Raw genomic sequence first — 20,287 nt, 5'->3', positions numbered from 1 at the left:
CACTCCACGGATACCTCGACCTCGGGGGATAGTGGCCGGAACCCTGCCATGAGGGTGACCCAGACCAGGGGTACGACCACGGGGCATCATTCCACCATGTCCACCATGCACCTGAAACATAATCAATACTGCATCTTAAACTTCTAATTTAAGGAAGTTACTCAGTTTGTCTCAAAATGTTCCATAAATTACAAAAAGCTATTTCATAAATACATTTTGGTACTTCTGCTAAAGAAACAAGATCCAAGTAGGTTTTAGAATATAATACATATATTTGCTGAGATATAAAAGTCACAAATACAACATCTATCTGCAAGGGTAGTTCCAGGACTGTGCTTGAAGGTGTAATTAGCCAGGGCTTAGAAGTTGTTATAAACAGGGAGAATTCAAACAGTGTCAGATTTGTGTTTCTCTTATAAAAATAAAGTGGTTGAGAATGTTTGAATAATAATCACATGTTAACTGCCATGCACATTGGAAATTCAATCTTTTGGTTATTATAATACCCATTACTTAAACAAATGTTAAAACACATTACAAAAATGTTATACAAGCAGCTCCTTCTGTGTACTACAGCAGACCATTATGATGGAGCACAGTTAGCAATTGTAGTGCTTCAATAAAATGTATTGAATATTTAGTATACAAGACCTAATAGAAGTTGTTTTAAACAATGGATATTTTTACAGCCACATTGTCCCAACATTAACTTTCGTATTGTTGAACGTTGGTTTATTTTCTAACTAAAGCATTACTATTACTCTGTTTTGTTTTGCTGTTTATCCATAAATATTTTCATTTAGCTGATGCCTTTATCAAAGGCACATTCAATTAATCAACAATATTTTAAAAAAATGTGAATAACAAGTTTTCTTTCATAACTTTTGTAACATTTGGAAATCCATATTTATTTTCTGACTTAAGTGTTAGTGTTACTTTGTTCTGTTTTGCTATTTAATTATTACTGTTTATTATGTACATTTGATAAACCCTTTCCAGATGGGTCATGGGTGAAAGCCCATGTCATCTCGTTTGTTGACTCGCATTCAAAATTTTATTGAACTACTATTTCATGAATTTATATCAATGAGTTTGTATCAAACTCTAGATTATAATTCAAATTTTAGTATTATACGTTACTCAATTTCTTAATTTAAAAGTAAATATTAAAAATACACACCTAACTATTGATTTTTGTGTGTCATGTGGTATGTTGAATGCAGCACTGGTTCCAATTAGGAACTCAAATTCCCGATATTGATAAGTTGTTTGTAATTAAGCACAAAGCTACACAATGGGCTATCTGTGCTCTGCCCACCACGGGTATCGAAACCCGGATTCTAGCGTTGTAAGTCCGCAGACATACCACTGTGCCACTGGGGGGCGATATTGATAAGCTAGAATATAAAACAAGAAACTCTTGTCTTTTCTATTTGCTAAGACATTGCTCATGTAATAAACCAAACACAGTGGCACCCCACCCACATCTTTCCAATCTTGAAAATGCTCCCGTATGTACACTTACTTCTATATATGACATGAATAACCAATCGGAAGCTCAGAATGTCCCCCCTAGTGGATTTCATAGCCTTTTTAGGATGCCATCTCTTTCTTCTGATTTAAGGTTTCAAGGAGACAGGTTGTGTCTTTAGTCTGCTAGAAATTTCTATTTTTTTATACTGAAATACAGCTTAGTTACTAAGCTTGACAAATTATAGCAGAACTCTATGGAATTGATATAGTAATTTTTGATTTTTTAGTTATTCAACTATATCTATAAAACCTAAAAAAATTATTTCGTTTCATATCCTCCACGTGCAAAATTTTTAAAGGCTTAGCAACCAAGTATAAAGGTTGTAACTAGAAGAGATAATTGTTTGCTTTACTTCTTTATTTACTGTTCTGTTTTAAGAAAAATAAGTTTAAGAACTTGTTTCTAAGTAGCAATAATGTATAAACATATATAATGTATAATAATTGAAATGTGACTGTATTTTACAAAATACTAGTGTACTATAATACAGCCAAGAAAGGTCACTTTGTAAAGACTAAAGGTTAGTTTTATATTATTGGATACAGTAACATGAATGCACCTCATTCAGATAATGTTATCACTTTTTCAAGACTGACTCAATCCCAGTCTCTTACACCAGCTCTTAATGGGGAGGAAGGGCAGGAGTGTTAGAAGAGGTAAGTATTATTGGAAATACATTTTTGATTTAAGAAAATGCTAACTTCCAAAACGTATTTACCTCCACTCACACTACAGCTAGAATCCCACATTCAGAAGATAGAGGGGCTGGTGAGGGCATTATCCATACAGTGTCTGCATAGATCATGGGTGTGTCAACAGAAGATTGGCACCCTAGTGGGGGAAACTGCACAACATCTAAAACAGGTATGCTCTTCACACATAACTTAATTCATGTACTGTGGGTGGAGCTTTACATGATTTGTCATCACTACTGGCAAGGTCCCAACCAGATAGCTGAGGTTCCACTGGTCGGGGTTGGAATTACAGGGTAATGATCCCTATATCCCACGTTGGTGGCCAAGGCAGTTGGACTTCAATATATATATATATATATGTAGCCATAGAGTGATGCATTCCAAGCCATCGGAATTGTGACAAGAAAGTAAGCAACACCAAAGTGTACAAACCTTCTCCTCAACCTGAAAAAGTATGAAAGGCAACATCCCAGGCTCGAAATGACAGGATCTTGTATGCCTTATTCAACCAGAGAAAACAAAGCTCATCAGGTCTGGAATTATGGACACTCCCCAACAGTGTGGGAGAAATAAATTCCACTTGCCTCCCGGAATTATGAGGAAGATGTGGAACAAACTGTGCTCAATGAAGGACCCAGGATGGGACCACTCTATTCAACCAGACAGCTGAGTGTCAAATTTGAAATGGTATTACAAGTAGGCTCTCGCATAGGCTGGTGCATCTCCTACCAACATCTGGGGACCCAGGAAGGAGGGTCCCCAACTTCACCCTCTTCTTCAAGAGTGGAGGAAAAGCCTCTGTCCAGCACCCAGTGACTGGAAAATGGGTGTGGTGAGGACTCCCTAGCTCCATCCACTAGTAGAATCTGGGCACACTGGGGAGTCCTGAGGAACAATGCAATAGGTGAACAAAGTTCCATAAATTTTTAAAAGCAAACCAACCCCAATTTATTCAATTCAATGATTCAAAGTTCAACCTGCTCTCAATACACCATTGCCAAAATGTGTATTTTTTCCATTGATAAATGTCCATCGCCAGACTAAGCAAAGCCTGAAACAGACACATGGCAACCCTAAAAATTAAACCATAATGCTGTGCAAAGGACTGCATAACTTCCATGCCTGAAGCTTGAGCTTCTGGATAGCCGGGTGTACCATGTCAGATCATGATTGCCTCCACAGAGAAGGCTAAAAAGGTGAGCACTCACAAAGGTAATGCAGAAGCAGAAACCAAGGAGTAGCAGCCAATCCGGTGCTACCAACAGGGCCCGACAATGGGTTGGAACAAATCACAGTTAGTACCATAGGTAAATATATTACTTGAGTGAAGTCCTAGAGTTGTAATTCCATTCTGACGAAATGCATCCATTGCCAGTAGTTGGGTGTTCCAATGAGTGGCCAGCCCATCAATTATCAGTGTTTCAAAATGAGAATCAATCCAACAGAAAACCTTGAGATACAGCGTCAATTCTGTTGGGAGAATCTGTTTGGGTCAAGACGATTGAACTGCTACTGCAGTCATCACCTATGGAACATGGCAAGCTAGTGGGGTGATATAATAGGAGTGGTTCCAAGAAAGGAAATTCAAGGGTCAAAAACAAGCCCTGAACCAAGTATCGCCTTAATGGGAAATGCAAACCAACATGGAATTGTCATAGCTTGACAATGTTCCCCTTAATAAGCGCAGACCATAAGGCATCAACTTTTGAAGAACAATGAGGACTAAAATGTAGAGGTAAGTCTCGTTGTCTGTGCATAGACCCTGGAATTCCTGATTGTTGGGATATGCCCCAATCTCTGAAGTATTCATTAAGAGATGGATTTCTGGATGAGATGGCAGCTGAGGAACCCATATCTCACTATTGTTCCAACTTATCATTCTCTCGAGAACGAAGAATGATCCTAAATAAGGAAACTGATGAATCCAGTATATTGAGATTTATAATCCTTTGGTTGCATAAAAACCATTGAAAGGATCTCTTGTGCACTCGTCCCAAAGACATATAGGATTCAAGTGAGGCCCACATTCCCAAAAGAGAAAGAACCATCCGTGCAGTGGGAGAAGGAGAGGGGAGTAAGAGTTGGGCTTTCTGTTCCATAGTGTGGAGCCAGATGGAAGTCGGTTGAACGGGATTGAGATAAGCAATGAAAAACAAAAAATACCCAGATTTGTGACATATTGAGTTGGAGCAAGAATAGATGTCTCAGCTCTAAGAATGATGCCTGCCTTGGTTGTTTCTGAAAATAGATTCAGAGTGTGACGTTTTGGTAACTGATGAGATTGTGCCAGCAGTAACAGACTGTCCACTAAATGGTGTGTGCACAGGGCTAGGGATTGGAGGTGACCAAAGAAAGCTTGTACAATTTGGTAGAACCCATGTGGTGCCGATGCTAGTCTGAAGCTAAAAACTCTGAGCCTCAGCACCTGACCCTTGTGCAAAAAATTCCGATAGTGGCAGGACAACCACCACTATGGCAATGTGCAGATAGACACTGACTACATCAAACTTGGACATCCACAATCCTAGTAAAAAAAAAAGATTGAGGAATGAGTCATTTGTGAACCTTGGAGAATATACACACTGATATAGATGAGAAAGATTGATGACTGGATGCCAGTCTCCTGTCTTCTTGGGCCCAACAAACTGATGGGAATAAACCCCGGAGGAACTGGCATGACTCTCTCTCTCTCCTACCCCCAGGTCAATAAAACTCTGATAGCCCTAGAACTAAGTTTTGAAATCCAAGGATCTGTGGGAGACAGAAACACTATAGGTTGGGTGGATAATGGTGTTGAAGATGTGAAATGAATAACTAATCCTGAAACAAGTATCTGTAGCACCCATGGATTTATGGTTAAGGTTACCACATGTCCAGAATTTCTTGAAGCAGAACCCTCACAGACCCCCTAAGGCATACAATAATAACTGACATCGCTGGAGGCATTCCAACTGAGCAGCAGAACCCTTGGATATGGACATTATCTATTCTGGGTACCAAGGGGATGATGTCAGGGGCCCTCAAATGGGGGCAGAACTATAACCCCCTAGAGGAGCCAATGAAAATCGAGACATCGACGACAACAGGGTTGAATGTAGAAGGTGACAATCGAACCAATGTGCATGCTAACAATGGTTCCAGATCGTCATCAATGAAGTTGGTGATCCTGAGAGTCTTTCAACAAAGTTTAGTGTTAGGAAAACAAAACAATGGGGGACACTGATCTATTTAGGTTAATTACAAACTCCACCTTAAGAGTCCCTAATTTCGAGGAGCACAAAAGAAGACACAGGAAAAAGCAAATCGAAATTCTCTCCAGAATATCCAGGATTGCCGTCAATTGTAGCCTCAGAGCCACTCAGAGGAACACTATCAAATCAAATATACATCTCCATCTCACTACGAATAAGATCGCTGACTGTCACAACCAAGAATGACCCACTCCCCAATTTTATGAAAACCAACTAAACTAAGAACACTCAAAGTATTTCCACCGATCGTAATACGGAGAAACCCGTTACTGATCACTCTGTAGAGAAAAAGTGATAACATTAGCTTAATGAGGTGCTTTAATACAGTACAAGGATAGAGGATGCATTGACATAGGTGGAGAGTGTCACGAGGCAAATATCGCCAAGGGCAATTAACTGGTGTATAAAAGACTGTAGCAAGCGAGAAAAAATCAGACCAAAGATTACATAGTCAAAGGAAGAAATCCTGGCAGTTGAGTAATAACTGTTGTGTGAGAGGTGGGGGTAAGTATGTTTTGAAAAATATTTTAAACTACAGAAATGAAAGGCAATTCTGTTAAGAGTGAACCACGTGTAAATGATTAAAAAGTGTTACTATACAAATGGTTTTAAACTGCCTTGCAACTAAAGTTTTCAATTAACTCACTGAAAAACACACCAGTATGTGAACAGTTACATGTTGAAAAGGAAAGTATTATCTCTGAACTCTTCTCTTGGTATACGAGTGCACTTCCATTACCCAATACTTAAAAAACAGTTCATCCTACGAAAAGTTATTTTGAATGATTTTTTTTGGCCATATTCTGCCCCAAAACACTCAACATATTACATCTTCAAGAGCAAAAATATCATTAAATCATACACTGCATGGTACTGCCGCTCAAAGAACTTGAGTAAAGATAATAGTTATTAGCAGAAACTACCAAGATGTTCAGTGACATTACGAATCGAACTGGGAATTCACAATTTACTCTGTAAGTAAAATTTAGTTGTAATACTGCCCCCTTTTCTAATCAATTTTTTGTAAAAATACATGTAAACCAAGACCCACAAACTAAGGCCTCTTACATGAATATATATGAAGTTGTTGTTTACAACAACATATATAATTATCATATCCGAGCTCTTTTCAGTTACAATATTTTTAGAATCTAGTCTAACACCCTAAAACACATAATAACCCAACTGTTTTTTCCCGGCTTCTAACTTACAGCTCGGATATGATAAATTAGAAAAGAGGGCAGATAAGGGTATTATTATGGTGAAGTTTAAAACAGATTATGCTGGCAACCCACCCTATCTGGTCCTCCTCGTGTTCTTGGCGGTGGCGGCGGTGGAACATATCCGTAGTCATAGTCATAGTCATAATAGTCATCATAAGGGCCATAATAATCATCATAGTAGGGATCAGCATATCCTCCACAATAGTCACCATACCCGTAATAGTCGTAGTCATAATCTGACAAAAGTAACAATTATTTTCTTTTTTAATTTGTTTTTTGCTTTTTGTGGAGAAAGGGAGGTAAAACATGACTGTTAAATCACAAACACGACTCAGGACAACTTTAACTAGCTAAAACTTACATGCCGGGAAAAACAGAAACAGAAACTAATACAAAAAAAATTAACAAAACATAAAGAAAAAGATAAAAGAGAAAGTGGGAATGAAAGCCTACCATAATTTCTGGGTCCAGGCGGAGGCATTCTTCCACCTCGACCACGAGGCTGTGGGGGAATTCCCATCATCCTACAATGGAAACAAGGAAATAATTATATCTTGGAGAGCTTCTGTGACAGAATAGCAGCACACAATATAGAGTTCATGATGTAAGTCTAATCATAATCTGTAACTTTCCTCAATACGTTTAAAAGAAAGTATAAAGAAACACCTTATTTAAACAGGTAAATACAGAAGGTACTTCTATTTTTCCCCAAACATCCTAATTCTCTCTCCCTACCCTTTGACTAATTACAAACATATTACAAAAAACTACTTTAATGAGAACTCCTGAAAACAGTAACATAGTCTAACTTATATGAAATAGAATACAAAAATATTATAAATACTAAAACAAAAGCAAAAAACTCAAGATATGTTTACTACTGCCAATTACAGTATTTTCATAACTAAGATGCAGTGAAATCAAGGTGAACTTGAAGAATAGTTTAAAAATAAATTACTAAAGCTGTAGTATATATAAAATGGATTAGGGAGTAAATGTTCACAAACTCTCTTCTACTCTTTCAAATCTACTTGCATAAATAGTAATTTAAAATTTAACCCCTTAACCATCAAGCCTGTAAAATTTCTGTAAAAGAGCAGCCTTGTGTTTACAGTACTTTCAAACAATTCACGTAAAGTGTACAAGCAAGGTCCATAGCCTATGCATAGATGGCAGCACATGTTGGTAAAATGTTTTCCAATATTAATCTTTGATCTTTCACCTATGTCATTGACTGACAGACAAGGAAGAGCAAGTTGTCATTGTGCAGTATTTTTTTAATTTTACAGATAGTACTACTGAAATACCTTTAGAATATGAATGTATAAATACTACAAGTGAAGAAGCTGGATTAGATGATGCATTTGCTCAGCCAAAACAGAAAGCTGGACCAACTAAACAATAATGTAGGGATTTTATTCTCCATGTAAAGTAGAGACAGTCTGCTATGTGCTCATTAACCGGATCAAGTGACAGGTCCACTTCCATCCTTATCTTGTTTGGTTCCTTTTTTCAAGTTCAGTAGCCAGCCCTACAAAGTTTTTATATTTAGCAATATATTTTTTTCCCCTAATACTTGTTTGTTTACTTTTTTATAAGATAGTATATGTGAATTAGTAAGTTATAGAGTGTATTCTAAAGCTTTACAAAGTTTTGCATAGAATAATAATAATAATGAAATATGTAATCAAAGATTGGGAAGACTGTTTTGTTCTATCAATTGATGATAAAATTATAGTTACTGCTAGAATTAGGTAAGCACTAGGCCTGTTGAAGAAAGATGATGATGAATGAAAATAAGAAATATCAGTTCTGCCAGTTAATCGATGCAAAAATGAATATTCACCATATATGTGGCAAAAATACAAAAGCTGGTAAGAGGTTAACATGCATGTATTACCCAGTCATCAATACATTTTAACCCTTTCACTGTGGGCAGGTTAAAGAGTGCATGTCATGACTTTATAGAGAATTATTTTTAAAATTATATTAAATAACTTTACTATTACTTATGTCAATGGAATTGACATCAAAACATAGATTATATTTCATATTTTAATATTATATATGTTTTAGTTTCTTAATTTAAAATGAAATATAAAGAAAAAAGCTAAATATCAATTTTTGTTTGTCACATAGCATCTCCTATTGTCTTATTGCTCAGTTTATATTTTATTATGCCTACCATACAGCGTGTACAGTGAGTTAACAAATTAGAAACTCAAATTTGATACAGACAAGTTAGAATATAAAATAAGAACCTCCCAACTCTTTGATTTGCAGAGATGTCATTATATTATATTTAGCCAATCTAGTAGAGTGGCTCCTCCCACTACTCCATTCTTTTGAAACCTCTTGTCTAGTCCCACCAACTTCTTTTGAACTGTTTGCTACCAAGAGAAAGAGCAGTTTCCTGTGTAAGTAAATCTGAGAGTCATATGTAAATAGCTTGAAGGAGAAAGTCATAATTTCACCAAAACTGTTAAAGTGTGATGACTATGTTGTTGCTCTGAATAGATTCGAGATATTTTTAAAGTCACATATAGCTATTTTAGAAACTAGATAAATTACATGGGTTTTCTTGTGCACTTATATGGTAATTATGATAATTCTTTTGTTCTCTAAAATTTATATTTTAAGCCTACAAAAATTAATGTTTCTTCACTCTCCACCCGGAAGAATAAATGAGGCTTAGCACATACGACGCATGAGTACAAAATCTCATAACACTGTAAGTACTTGAAATCTTTGTTTTTCTAAGCATTTTTTATTTGTTCTTCTATGTTTTAATTAAAATAACTAAAATTTAAGCACTTGTAAATAAATAGTATTTAATAACCATGAGTGCAAATAATATCTTTGTATACCTACATGGTATACTGCTAAATTCCAAACATCCTAGAAGGATGACCAATACTCAAACACTTGCAATATTTACTGAACTGACTCCAAACCATATAATAAATGTTTTACAGATTCAAAGCTCAATCTTATTACTCTGGTTAATTCTTGTTGTAAACATTGTAAAATAAGTCCAACATCATGTCAGCTTATTTTTTTGTTCTTTCTTTGTTGCTCTCGATAGTACCATATTACAGTGTCAAGTAAACAGTCTAATGACACAAGTGGTGATTTGCTGCTTTATTTTCAGCAGGGTTATACTTTAGTAGTTGACAGTAAAATAAACACCAAAAATATATGTGAAATGTTTAGCTGTTCGAACTCACAAGAGAAGTACTTTGAAACTTCATAACCAATAACAAAGAAAAAGGGTACAGCTGCTCATTATACTTTGATGATTTGTCTACTGGCTGAAAAATCAAATATATTGTCAGGGTAGAGGTAAGTAACATACAAATTATAAAGTTTTACTGAAAAGAAAATTTTATATTTATTTAGGAGGTTTTAGAAGTTACACAAATGAAATCTGAGATTTTTGAGACAAAGAAAAGTATTTTTAATCTTAGTTTAAAATTTACGTTGCACTTGAACTAGCCACAAAAAAGATTAAATATATCCACAGACAAATCTAAGTAAATATACTTCATTATAAAAAACTGATTTTCTGTGTATGAATGATATGTAATGTTTGCTAAAAGTCTGCCACATTTTGTGAAGATACACATACTGTATTAAAAGTTATAGTATTGAAACTATAATGGGTCCAAAGTAGTTACGAGGTCGGTCGAATTGATCGACCGTTTTGAGAGTTAATTCTTAAAATGTGAAATTCAAAAAGAGGCAGACTTACCTCTGATATACAAAAAGAAATAGAATACTTATGATGAGATGAAAAGGGGAACAAAAATTGAAGGGGGTCTACAACTCAACTGCATTCAATGGACTAGATTTATTGAGTGGACCTTCCTCACAAAAGACCAAACTAAATGAAGACACTCAGAAAACACATTCTTCTGAGAAGGGTATCCTTTTAATCCTCATTACCATTTAAATAATATATGAAAATGGGGATTCAAGTCGTATTTATTTACCTGTGGAATTGTAACATTTGAGGACGAGGTCACAGGTAGTGGCATAACAGATAATCATGGTCAGACTGCAATACATTGTTCTGTATTTACAGTAGAAGATTCTTTGAGGAGCAGAACAGTAATATCTATTGATTCGACATGCTTCTGAGGCTAAGGCCCTCTACAGACACATCCAATAAGGCCAGCCAAGTCAGCAGCACCAAAGGGAGGATTGGAAAGAAACCGGAAGATTCAAGTATGTGCTTCTCAACTGTAAAACAGTGCAATGGTTACATCAAATATGTTAAGAAAATAAAATAATAAACTGTTCTCAATTTAGGATGGAGATATGAGACATCATGTACAGTTGTCTCTAATGCAACACAAGGACATGCACAAAAAGGTTAGAAAGATACCTGATGAGGTATCATCAGCCACAACATGACATTCTCTGTCCACTTGCAGAGGGTATCATCTTCTCATGAAGTACCAGCACAGAGGGAGGAAATTATCTAGTCTAATCACACAGGTATATGCAAAATGTAAAATACGAGTTCAAATGGAGTCTCATCCAGAATGTGTTACTATGTTTCTTTTTTAAGGAATACATATCTTTAAACACCTTGCAATTGGTAAAAAACAAAACAAAGGGTGTTGACAGTACATTGATACTTGGGTTATCATGCACAACATAGGAGGAACAACTCACTTAGTAGGAATTTCATTTGGCTTCAATAATCATAAGCTGAAGAGACAGCAGTATGATGCAACTAAAACTTTAAAATTGGATTTGTTCACATGCCGGCCCATAAAATATCTTATGGGTACAGTGACCAAAGACACAGCCAAATGGCTAGATGTAACCAAAAATTAATATAACTGTAAAAAAGATGAACCAATTGCAAAAGTCAATTTGTTAACATAGATGAAGCAATATCTGGAGAGCATGATTCATTGTAAGGTATAACAACCTTTACTGAGATACACTGAAAGATTCAGTATGTGCAATATAAAAAAGAATAGTCCTAACGGGACATAAAAGGTCTTCTTCTGAACACACACACAGAGAAAAAAGAATAAGTTAAGGTAGGTTACACAACAGGTAAAAAATAATGCTTACCTTCTCTTTCAACCCAAGTTTTAAGTTGGAAGGCATTATCAAGGTACAAGTATAATGCTTTCCAAGGAAAACAACATACAAGAAGCATGTGCAAATCAAAATTGATATTACTGGTTCCAGTGATATAAGAAATTATGATTTTCTATAAAAAGTATAGAGCAAATGATTTATTTACTGATAAAAATGGGGTGAAGCCAAGAAACATTATACCAAACCAAAGTTTCATTCAGGACAATACGAACTTGTGATCACTGGAAGACATAAGACTCAGAAGAAGTCTTTGAATAATAAGACAAAAGGTATTGATAATTTCCATGGCAACTGAAGATGATAGATAACGTAGATCTGAAAATAACTGTGGAAGAACCTGATAAGCTATAATTATGAAACAGATACATAAAGAAAGAAGCAATTTGTTGAGGAGATATATCATTTCTAATACACCAACTCTAAGAATGGACTAGCAATCAAACCATCAGTGAGCTTGAGGCTTCTCAGACAAAAAACTGAACATCAAACAGCTGTAAAGATGTAATGTCAAAAGATATTGTGAAAAATGGGCATTCAAGGGTGTCATAACACAATTCCATAGTGTTATCGGGACTGGTTGTCCATAAGAAAATTGATGTAATAGGTAAAACCACAAATGAGCAGGCCAAAGTAAAGCAATGAGGAGAATCTGGCATTTCAATTAACTGATCTTGGCCAAGATCCAAGGAAGAAGGCAGTGGAAGATAGGCAAAAAAGGAATAGGTTCTCTCAAGTTTAACTGCCAGAGAATTTGGAACTGAAGACCAGTAATGTGGAAGATGATGGTTGGTTGATGTAGAAAAGGTATCAATTATCAGACTATCTAGACATCTGTAAAATAAAAAGCAAGAAGGATCCACTCTGTCAGAATGCAATAAATGTGAAAGAGTCAGCCAAAATGTTCATCACACGAAGAACATAACTGATCAAAGGTGGACATGTTGAAAATAAAGACACCAAGGCAGTATAGAAACTGCAGCAAAACAAAAGCAATGAGAACAAGTACCATTCTGACTGTTGGTACAAGCTACCACAATAGAATTGTCTGTGTGAAATAACACATAATGGAGGAGAAGAATGGACAGGAACTCAAGACAGAAAAGTTGTACACCCCAAAGTTCTAATATGTTGATATGATATACACTGTTTTAGAGGAGTCCAAGAACCAGTATAACATTGATTCCCCAGAAAAGATGATGGCTGAGAAGAGAAGGAAGAAAAAGAGCTCCTGCTGTCATACACTCTCAATTCAATTAAAACTGGAACAATGACAGAAGGTGTGATGGTATATGATAATGTGTCTGAAGTCATCTGCCACTGAGAAGCAAGGTCAAGGTTCTGTTGTAGGTGACATACCCTATAGGAATGACTTTGTAAAGTGAAGCCATAGCCTCTAAAGTAGAAAGAACATGTTTAGGGTTAGTGTGTAGGAAAGAAGAGTATAAACATGAGACTTCAAGGCTTGCAATGCCATACAAGACAGATGAAGTATTCCTAGAACATTATTAATCCAAAATTCCAGATGAACTTAGTATTATATGTTGGTACTAAACTGGACTTGGAGTAATGAATGATCCACCCAACCAATGTAGCACATGGAAAATGGGAGGCTGTAGAACTATGAATAAGTTGATACGTACTCTGCATTGTTTCCAATACATTCAAAATTGTAGTCACATGTTCAATGGCAGTATGAGAGCAACTCAACAAGGAAAGGCTTTCATATTTAAGAGGTAAGGCTTCTTGGTTAGAAATACAAATTTAACTGGAGTTTAATTTTTAACAATAAATACATCTAAATAAGAACAAAACAGAAAGTATAAAGATATGCTTTACTAGTTTAACTAGCAATTGCAATCTGAAACCTTATAGATCATAATGTATGGGAACTGCATAAAATTTAAACTAAGTTTGTAAAACCATCTAGAGTATCAAAAAGATAGTTCCCAGAACCTGTTTAAACTGCCTAATTGCTCAGAAACCTATAGGTGTCACATCTGGCAATTTGACAAGTACATCTTCCAATGGAATAGCACAATTATCCAGTTCATTCTTCAGCTGCTTGAGGTATGATATGGGTGTGCATATATGTAGAGGAAGCACTTGTGTAACTTTTTAAGAAGGAAAGAGCTTTTCCCACAAACATTTATGTAGTTGTGGATTCTCATCTATTACAAGATTCCACACTTTGCTTACTATTGCTGGGGTATGACTTGTTGCAAGTCTCTTTCTGAATGGTCTTAATGTTATTAGTTGATCTATATGTGATTGTTTTCCAATAACATTATTAAGTACAAGAGATATTCCCATCTTTAAAATTATAAATTTCTGATCTATCTGTCTGCCTGAATACTGTATGTAGGAAAGGGTTGTTACATATCCTTCCAAAAAGTGATCAATTTTCAATGGCATCACACTACATACAAAACACTAAGTAATGTCAAAATGTAGTTCTGATACATGCCATTTTATGGTGATTTGCTGACTCGTATATTCAAAATCATTTAAGTATAACATACTCCACATTTTGTACAGGTATACAATCATCTCATTGAACAAATCAGTTTAGTAAATTACTTTATTTAGCTTCTAAGCACTGTAGGTGTAATAATCTTCTACTTCCAATTCCCTGATAAACCTTAAGTTTATAAAAAATTTCAATTACTTTTTAACACTGACCATACCTGCAAATTAGGCAAGCTCACATTGGTCAGGGAAAAATGACAAATTGAAGAAATACCCTTTTTTTTCAGTTTTCTTTTTTAAGCAATATCACTAAGCAAAACTACTATAATTTAGCATATTTTTAGCTTCAACAGACCACTGGCTGCTCCAAATAAATCAATCAAAATTGTTGAAATCTGCTTCAACAACTGTAGAAAAAACTGCAATTCTATTTCGAAATAAAACCATTATCTTGCAAATGTATAATCCTAAATATTCAAAATGCTTAGCATGCTCCTGTTGTGGTTGTGAACATGATGGATTATCTATCAATTTCTACTAAACTGAGTCAGGGCAGCCAAAAAGTGCATTCACTATTACTAATAACACAAGCCTGTTTTAATAATGATTTTCCATAATTCAGCTATGTAGATTTCGAAAATAATATTCATTATTTTCTATCACGTAGAAAATTTCATTTACCACAATGAACATTTTTATTATGTTTAACAAAAATACAAACAAACTGAAGAAAAGGGAAGAAGATTGATATCAAACGAATATGCATCTTTATTTATCCTGATTTTTTGTGTGAAATCTATGTCTTTTTCAACTTTCCTCATTGTCCTTTTGAACTGTTCATCTGGAGTCAATTTCCTAATCTAAGGCCCAACAAAAATCCCTTCTTTAAGTTTCACTTCTGAAAGAGCTGGGAATTGTCCACATAGATACTTGAAACAGTCACCTTCTTTGTCTAAGGCCTTTACAAACTGCTTCATCAAGCCCAGTTTTATGTGAAGAGGGCATAATAGGACTTTCTTTCATGTTCAATGTTTTTCAATCCTAGTATCAGGCTAACTCTGTGTGGCCACTGCTTCTTTATCAACAGCTGATTTCGTGCTCTGCTGTCCCATTCACAAAAAAAATATGGAAACTTTGTATAACTGGATTGTTGACACACCAACATACAAAGGACTTTTAAGTCTCCACAAAGTAGCCAACCATGTTACTTTTATTTGACCGTATTATGAAGTTCAAGATTTTTGTACGTTTCCTTCAATTAAATCAAATGATCAACAGGAATAGATGCATATATATTACCATTGTGAAGGAGAACACCTTTTAGACTTCTTTTGGAGGAATCAATGAACAATTGCCTCTCACTTAGTTCATAGACTGCAGCTCCTAGCATTGGTATTAATTCAGCAATATTGTTGCAATAAACCAGCAAACCTTCTTGCAAAAAGTAAGGTATAAACTCTTTCTCACAAGTTCTGTACCAGTAAAATGATGTCCCTGGAGAAAGTAAATTCTTAGCCCAAAGTCTGGACCCCAAAATCTCTGACGAATCCTTTGAAAGGTCCAAATCTCTCACCAAATCATTATGTTCACTTTGTGTGAAAAATTGCAGTTCACCAGACATTTCAGGTTGAAAACAATCCCTTTCATTATTTATATTGACATCAGATGAAACTGTATCAAGAGTCACCGGTGGAGTAGCATGTCCATGAGCAACAAGATAGCAGATTGAAGGTTCAGATAAGAAATTTCCTTTTGATTTTGAGTACTGTAGCCTTGCACATTACATAAGCAACAATAACAGTCATCTCTGTGGTTGAGGTTTTATACAAAAATATGCACAATACTCTTTTTTGACAAATTCTGTCATGTTTCGCCTTTGTTTCTTTACAGCAAATTTACCACAAATATAATAGAATATGTTTGAGTCATTTACACAACCTCTTGTTGTCATAGCGATGAATAAATAATATTGAAAAGAAAAAATAATAATGTCAGAGTGGAAGCACAAACAAATACTAACCAGAAATTACACGTCATGCGGCCAGTTAACCCGTGTATATACTAGTGGTGTTTCTCATGGGTTATAGAATGATTGATAACTTTCATGTTGCAATTGGTCTAGAGAAAATTATAGCCAGTGGTTGTCAGCATTTTTAGCATAACAAAATATGACCCAATTTCAATGAAAATTATTCACTTATGTAAAAGTACATATGATGTTTTGTGAAAAATCTGTACGGGATGAGGAAAATGGATACCATTTCCATATACAACGTACAGGAATTAGTGTAGAGTATGTAAAAATTTCAAGACAATAAAACCAGTTAAGGTCTGTGTAATGCAACAAACAAAAGAAAAATGTGACCACAGCCAAGTTACAATGAGACTATTGTGAATATTAATGACTAAGTTGTACATGATGAAAACCATATAGATTTTATTGATGATGTTTTGGCCTCAAATGAAAATGACGATATCAAAGAAAGTGAATACGTCATGAAAGATTACAAAAATGTCAGAGTGGTTCTGGGAATAGATGCTTCTTTGATAAGAAATTTACCAAGTTGAAAATCATGTGAAAGTGAATCTTTTAATTCTGTTGATAATGCAAGTCCTAAAATGACCTTTAGCATTTCAGTACTAAAAAAAATATGTTCTTTTATCTTATCCAATAATGCAAACCAATTATTGCTAAATACAGGAAACAAATAGTAAAAGATAGTAGATAAACCAAACAAATTACATCCAGGAATAAACTAAAGAAAAATATAACTGAAGTATAATCGAAACTTCCACTGCATTCTATCCAATGAAGTGTGCTATTAGCTCCATTTTGTGCTTCACTACAAAATGACTAAGCTTTCCATTTGTCTAAACTCTATATCAAAACTAAACAGATTACAATGAGGCTGTTTACAGTTGCAGTGCTTGATATCTATCATTCCTAATATATAGCTAATATTCATTGATACATCAACCCTTATGTAACCACATCTTCATCTATACATAAAGAAAATATTATATGATTAAATAACCAAACAAATGGACAAATTTCAAATAGGTGTTCAGAATGTAGTATTTACACTGTAATGGCAGTTTACAGTAACATGAAACATCTTAAAAATATTTTTATAAGAATCATAGTAATTACATTATCAAAGAAAAAAGAAAAAGAGAATTTGTTTTCTACTTATCCACATAATAACATTGTCATACAACTGTCTAAACATTTCACTGTATAATGTTAATTGAAAACTCCTAAAATTTAATGTTTTTAACTCTCTCTCAACATGAGCTCGGTCAATTTGACCAACCACACGACCTCTTTGTACTCTATTAGTTTTATAGATTTAATACTTCTAACTATCAATATAGCATGTATATCTTCACAAAATTTGGCAGTCTTTAAGTTCATATTATAAGTCTTTCAAATACAAAACATCATATATTTTAGTGAAGTATTTTTACTAAAATAAAATAAAGATTTGTCCATTATTACATTGAGTATTTGTTTTTAATAGTCCGTGTGCAAAGTAATTTTCATGTTAAAACTAAAATACTTTTCCTCATCTCAAAATACCTTTGCGTAATCCCTAAAACCACCTAAATGCATTTCAAACATTTTTTTCCAGAAAAACTTTATAGTTTATCTGTTATTTTCTCTACCCTATCTCAAAACCACTGAAAACAAAACAACCTAAATTACCCTTTTTTTCTTTTTAAAATGATTTTAAATTGTAACATGAAACTACATTTGTTTATCCCAAGTAACTCTAAGTTAGTAACAGTATACATTAATGCATAATTAAATTTTATTGTATTATTGCCCTTTGAACTGTGTAACTACTATCCGCATCATTATAAGTTGTAAATCACTCATGGAACATGCAGCTCACTTAATGCTATCGAATTACATTTCCCACAAGCTGCTCGTGTGCATGCCTTGTGAACCATTTTAATTATATTATTATCATTACTTATTTTACCTAATCTAGTCTTAAATTAAAAAGATCTGTATTTTTATATTTTAGTTGCTTTTATAATAATAAGTAAAGATTAAATATGAAAAACATGAAAGTATTTACTCAATCTTCTTTTTTCTTGCTCTCTGGTTTTCAAAGTTATCCCTAATTTTGTATACTATAGATAGTAATACACTTAATAATTTTCATTTAATTAAATAATGCACCAAAGAATATAGACTAATAACATGCAACAGGTAGGCAAATTCACTTATCTCTCAAAATTTTCCCGGCTTTCTACCTATGCGACAAGATCCATTACAAGTTCATCCAAGCTAGTACTGTGAGTGAAACTGATGATATTCTGTTCAGAATACAATGTTATACAATACGTCATTTGATAGATGAAAACCTTGCCTTTCTATTGGTTATAGGTAATAAATAATGAAATGCAAAAGAGAACTATCAACGAATTGTGAAAGAGATGATGTGACAATGAGTGTGGCAGGAGGGGTCTGATTTTCTATTTGATAGCTCTGTAACCAAACAAAATTGAAGGCTATAAACAATTATAGTTTGTTTGAGCAATAACGATTTTATAGAGAGTATTTTACAATTAATTTCATACTTTTTTCAAGGGTGGTGGGTAAAATAAGGATAATGACATGCTAAGAGAAAATGTATCATGTGGGTCACACTAATGGAAATTAAGAATTTTTTAAAATATTGCCTTGTAGAATTAAGAACTTAAAACTTGTATATTATTAAAATATGGATTACTAGCTAAGATTTTATGCTATTTTAATTGGTATAACATAATCAAAAAGTAGTTTAATATAATTTTGAATGTAAGACACTAAAACCTTGTGTCATGTGCAGTAAAGGGTAGCTGGGGCAATAGGGTTAAGTAACTTTATTATTGCTTTATATCAATGAAATTGACATCAAAACATGGCTTATATTTTAAATTTTAATAATATGTATATTTTAATTTCTTAATTCAAAATAAAAATATAAGTAAAATAAAGCTAAATATCTATTTGTGTGTGTCACATAGCCCCTCCTCGTGTCTTGTTGCTCAGTTTGTATTTTTTATGCCAACTATGTTCATCTACAAGTGGTTAACGAGTTAGAAACATGAATTTTAGATACTGGAAAGCTATTATATAAATTTAGAACCTCCCAACACTTTGATTTGCTGAGAAATGAAGGTATCCAACAAATCAACTAGAGTGGCACCTCCTCCTACTCCATTCTTTCCAATCTCTTGTTGAGTTCCACCTACTTTTCTTAAAAGCAAGTTCTGCTTCACATGATTCTGAGAGTTGTTTGTAAAGAGCTTGGAGGAGAAAATAATAACCTCACCAAGACTGTTGAATGGTGGTGACCAAGTTGTTGCTCTGAATGGAGATTAAATTTTTTAACATATATATACTTTATTTATAAACCCAAGCAAGTTAGAGATGTTTAAGTGTACTAACAGAGTAATGTAATGTTTTTTCCTTTCTAAAATGTGTATTTGAAGCCTACAAAAATTACATTTCTCACCCTCCACTCGAAAAAATAAACGAGACTTAACACTGAAGGCACACTAGGGCAAAATATTTTCCTGTCACTCTAACTTTTTGTAAGTACTAGAAATCATTTTTTTCTATGTAATTTTCATTTATTGTTCTACATTTTAAGACAAATAACTAAAATTTAAGCATTTATGAGTAAATATATATGTAATGTATAGTAGCCAAATTATCGGTGTAGTTTGCAAAATATGGGTAATACAGTTAGATCTGTACTTTGTATTTGATTCTGTGTGTGTACATATATACACCTGGAAAATAGTTAAGCACCCCCAAATATTTTTCAGGATTGCTTATTGAAAATAAGGTTTAATTTTCATGATGTTGAGCAATGTTCATAATTTCAAACATAATTAAAAGGATGTGAGCGTTCAGGTGTGACATTTAAATCAGGCGCGTTTTTTTCCCCACGTGCAACTTGCTCCCTTCTTCACCTCCAATATGTACTATTTTCTCGT

The 20,287-nt window shown here is 34.2% G+C and overlaps 1 protein-coding gene across 1 annotated transcript in view; it reads right to left on the bottom strand.

Annotated features, from left to right (window-relative positions):
• The window catches only part of LOC106462273 (heterogeneous nuclear ribonucleoprotein R-like), a 68,271-nt gene that overhangs the window by 5,425 nt on the left and 42,559 nt on the right, over positions 1–20,287 (bottom strand). The window contains 3 exon segments of the mRNA XM_013922173.2: positions 4–111; positions 6,776–6,939; positions 7,157–7,227. Coding sequence (XP_013777627.1) covers positions 4–111; positions 6,776–6,939; positions 7,157–7,227 — 343 coding nt within the window.

Source organism: Limulus polyphemus, unplaced genomic scaffold (assembly GCF_000517525.1).
Source record: "Limulus polyphemus unplaced genomic scaffold, Limulus_polyphemus-2.1.2 Scaffold1130, whole genome shotgun sequence".
In the NCBI taxonomy this organism is placed as follows: domain Eukaryota; kingdom Metazoa; phylum Arthropoda; class Merostomata; order Xiphosura; family Limulidae; genus Limulus; species Limulus polyphemus.
The sequence above is the reverse complement of the archived record's forward strand: the minus strand, read 5'-3'. Positions and strand labels throughout refer to the sequence as shown.